At 34.0% G+C, this 4,299-nt stretch overlaps 2 protein-coding genes across 2 annotated transcripts in view; both read left to right on the forward strand.

Moving 5' to 3' along the window:
* LOC104715415 (cytochrome P450 71A24-like) overlaps positions 1-933 on the forward strand; it is a 2,066-nt gene extending 1,133 nt beyond the window's left edge. Inside the window, exons 2-3 of the mRNA XM_010432823.2 lie at positions 5-106; positions 186-933. Of these exons, the coding sequence (XP_010431125.1) occupies positions 5-106; positions 186-797 (714 nt within the window). The 3' untranslated portion in view covers positions 798-933. The remainder of the gene's footprint in view (positions 1-4; positions 107-185) is intronic.
* Positions 3,599-4,299, forward strand: part of LOC104715416 (cytochrome P450 71A26-like) — a 1,876-nt gene continuing 1,175 nt past the window's right edge. The window contains exon 1 of the mRNA XM_019229989.1: positions 3,599-4,296. Coding sequence (XP_019085534.1) covers positions 3,624-4,296 — 673 coding nt within the window. The 5' untranslated portion in view covers positions 3,599-3,623. The remainder of the gene's footprint in view (positions 4,297-4,299) is intronic.

A 4,299-nucleotide genomic window follows, 5' to 3' on the forward strand; every position in this document is an offset into this window, starting at 1 on the left:
CGACCACCGAGATAGGGATGACTTTGTGGATGTGTTGCTCGCAATTCAGAGAGAGAAGAGCGTCGGGTTTGAAATCGACCGGTTAAGCATAAAGGCTATCGTCTTGGTAAAGAAATAAGAAGACATAAAAATTCATATTCATTGATGTTTTAATTTATAACCGTAGGTGTTGTTTTGGTTTACAGGATATTTTTGTGGGTGGTACGGACACATCGTACGCACTTATGGAATGGGTAATGACAGAGCTTCTACATCACCCCGAGTGTCTGAACAAACTTCAAGAAGAAGTACGTATGGTTTGTAAGGGCAAACCGCGTGTATCAGAAGAAGACATTCAAGAAATGAAATACTTAAAAGCTGTGATCAAAGAGACAATGAGGCTACATCCTCCACTTCCATTGATGGTTCCTCACGAATCAACTCAAGATGTCAAGTTAAGAGGCTACCACATACCTGCCGGTACAGAGGTTATGATAAATGCATGGGCGATTGGGAGAGAGGCTGCGACATGGGGACCAGACGCGGAGGATTTTAGACCAGAGAGACATTTAGATTCGTCTGTTGATTTCCGAGGTCAGGATTTTGAGCTGATTCCGTTTGGAGCAGGGAGAAGGATTTGTCCAGCAATATCATTTGCTGTGGTGTTGAATGAGGAAGTTTTGGCTAACTTAGTGCATCAGTTTGATTGGAGATTACCGGTTGAATCTACAGAAGTTCGAACAGGTGTTGTTGAGTCAACTGGAATAGCAGTTCGCCGCATGTTCCCTCTTTATGCCATTCCATCAACTACTACTTGACCAAGGCATCATATATGATAGTTGTGTTACTTGTGTATTGTGTGATTGTGTCGCATAAGAATAATGATCATGGATACAAATGTTTGTATATAAAATAAATTTTCTAAACTAGATAAATACAATGTCAATATTTTAATATCATAAAGGTACTATATGTGACAATAATATTGTGAAATTTTTAGATTCTTTTAGATCCTATTAAACGCTTTGTTATGTTACTAGAATATGACATGTGCTAGAGCACGGGAAGAAATTCCTTTTGTTTATTTTATAATTTCTATTCAAAACATCGTATATGTGATTATTCTATTTTTAAAAAAGTTTTTGTGAATATATCTTACAAAATAAATGTTATTTTCATAAGTTATATTCAGCATATGATTTCATGGCATAGTGTTCCATAAAAAAAATTAAAAACAAATAAATAATCATATATATGATGTTTTAAATAAAAAAATTACAAAACCCTGTGCTCTAGCACGGGTCATATTCTAGCACAATTGTCATTTTATTTTCTTCTTTTTTGGTATGAATATAAGTGATGTATTTTAGTGAATAGAGGTCTGAATAATATATACTAAAACTCTAAAAGCTTGAAAGAGTGTTAGCTAAGATTTTATTTTGAACTGCACAATAAGATCTCAGAAATCATGATTAAGTGTGATTAACTGCAAAAATTTTATTCCTTTTACGCCTAACAGTATATTTTTAGGCCTAACAGTTTATATGGTATAACAATACATGGAATAAAAAAAATTATTTTTGTAAATTATATAAATCATTGGGATATTCTCTTTAAGATGATTCTTTGGGATATTCTTAAGTGTATACCAATTAATCTAAAACCTTTTTTGTAACCAATTTATATTTAATTTAAAACCTATTTCGTAATGAACCTATGAATATTATATAGTCTACAAAAAAAAGTTGTGTACTTCTGTAATATTATATAGGGGATATGTATATACTCATTGAAAGTCTTATAACTAGCAAAGAGATCTTTGCGATTTGAGTTCTTGAGTAACTACACTTATTTAGGGAGCCAAATTGAGCCACTGAGCTTACTTGTTTCATTCTTCTGCAAAGCTAAAATTCATTAGTCCCCTCTCATAGCTTGGCTTGAAGGCTCGTCAAAGGAATGTACTGACGTATTAGTAGTATTGTTGTTGAATGTTATTTGAAATATACAAATAAATTAGTGCAGAAACATAACTGAAAGTTTGAAATGTTATTTGAAAAACCTGAAATATACAAATAAGAGAATACATTTGAGAGTATAAATAGATTTTGTGGACCTTTTATAGCTATTAAACAAAATCTAACAAAATCTAATTGTAATTGTGTTCATGAAGTATTTTCAAGAAAGTTTGAGGATGTAGGCATTTGCTGAACCTCGTTAAAGAAAAATTGTATGTGTCTCTTGTCGCTTCTGCACTTACAAGTTGTTCTTGTTAAGAGAAAGGTACAAGAACAAGTGTAAAGTATGTTGATAAAAATATCTTACATATAAAATGGTCTTAAAGTACCATAAGAAGAGTTAAGAGAGAAAGTTTTACAAGGGGCATACAAATAACTCATGTATATAAGATGATTGTTTGGAAGATTGTATGTAAAAGAAGATTTGGGCTTGCAGTTCAAATAAAACTTCTGTATGAAAAGGGTTCAAATGACTTGAAGTTCAATGAATCAAGAGAATATATGATGATCGTATGTGTTTTTGTACACTAAAGCTCTGTTTATAACAGTTCAGATAAGATAATATATATGATCATAATGCATAACTTGAAGATGATGTTTTCAGGGGAGAAATATGATTATGTGCGTGGTTTTACTTTTTTCCCTTATAATTGTTTTTATCCCATTGGGTTTTTTCCATGAAAAGATTTTAACGAGACAACAAAGAACACGCAAAAGATAAACATCTGGAGAAGAATATTATGATTCCAATAGTGAAAGACTATCATCTTCAAAGTCTCTGGCATAGACTAGTGAGACCATGAGAAACGAAGATAAAGATCAAAGAGAGTGACTTGCGAGACAAACAAATTTTAGAAGAATGGTGATGTACGTGTCCTACAAATTTGTTTAAGTGAAAATTTGGTGAACCATTTACCAAGGCGTTTCCAACCACTACTTTCAAGAAGCTACTTCATCATATTGGTTCGGTCATCTCGAAAATTTCAAGTGATGTACTCCAGATGGGGAGTAAAAGCGCGCTGCACTCTTTTTTCCTTAACCATGGTTTTTCCCACTGGGTTTTCCTGTTAAGATTTTTTAATGAGGCAACATCTCACATGCGCATTTGAAACTACATTTTTATAATGGCTATCCAAGGGGGAGTGTTGTAAATATATTGTATTATGTGAATCTCCATAATCAACCCATTAGTGTAAACCCTAAATCATAATATCATATCCTATATATATGTTGTATCCTATGCAACATATGAATAACAGAAATAACTATTTTTCTAAAACCTCTGTTATATTTGAAAATTTATAGAAGTAAAAGATAATTTTTTTGTTTGGTCAAAGATAAGTTTTATTAATCTTATCTTTAATAGCAACAATGAGTACGTGTCAACTTAATTGGTACTGTGCTTGGATGTCATACTATATGGAGAGATTTCTTACCTTTTAATATATGGAGAGATTTCTTACTTTTTGGATTAAGATTTTCGAGGAAAATTGAGTGGACAATAGTGTTATGTAACGCATAGAAGAAACTAGGCTTATATATATGACCCAAGACATGACACAAGAAGAACACAAAAATCTTAAGAAAGTTTTCACGAGAAAAACTTGAAGAATCCAAAATTTACGAAATATGATTATGACACTTTTCTTATGCTTAATACTTTTCATAACAGTCCTCTTCTTCAAAAAACAGACCACAGGGAAGAATTCAAATCCTGGCTCTATAACATTTCCATCCCCACCGAGACTTCCATTGATTGGAAACCTTCACCAGCTCGGCCGTCACGCTCACCGATCACTATGCTCTCTCAGCCATTGTTACGGTCCTCTCATGCTCGTCCACTTTGGTCGTATCCCGGTTCTTGTAGTCTCTTCTGCCGAAATGGCTAGAGACGTTTTGAAAACGCATGATCGTGTTTTTGCTAGCCGTCCACGGTCTAAAATCACCAAGAAGCTTCTTTACGACGGGTGTGATGTGGCCTTAGCTCCATATGGAGAGTATTGGAGACAAATGAAGAGTGTGTGCGTACTCAGTTTGCTCAGCAACAAAATGGTACGATCCTTTCGAGACGTGAGAGATGAAGAGATCAGTCTGATGATGAAGAAGATCCGGAAGTCGAGTTCTTTGCGAATGAATCTAAGCGAGATATTGATGAGCTTAACGAATGATGTGATATGTAGAGTTGCTTTGGGACGAAAATATGGCGGTGAAGTGAATTTTAAAGAGTTAATGAAGAGGCTTACAAGGCTACTAGGAGCTTTTAGTGTGGGGAGTACTGTACCATGTCTTGCATGGATTGATTGGA

This window comes from Camelina sativa, chromosome 9 (assembly GCF_000633955.1).
Source record: "Camelina sativa cultivar DH55 chromosome 9, Cs, whole genome shotgun sequence".
Lineage (NCBI taxonomy): Eukaryota > Viridiplantae > Streptophyta > Magnoliopsida > Brassicales > Brassicaceae > Camelina > Camelina sativa.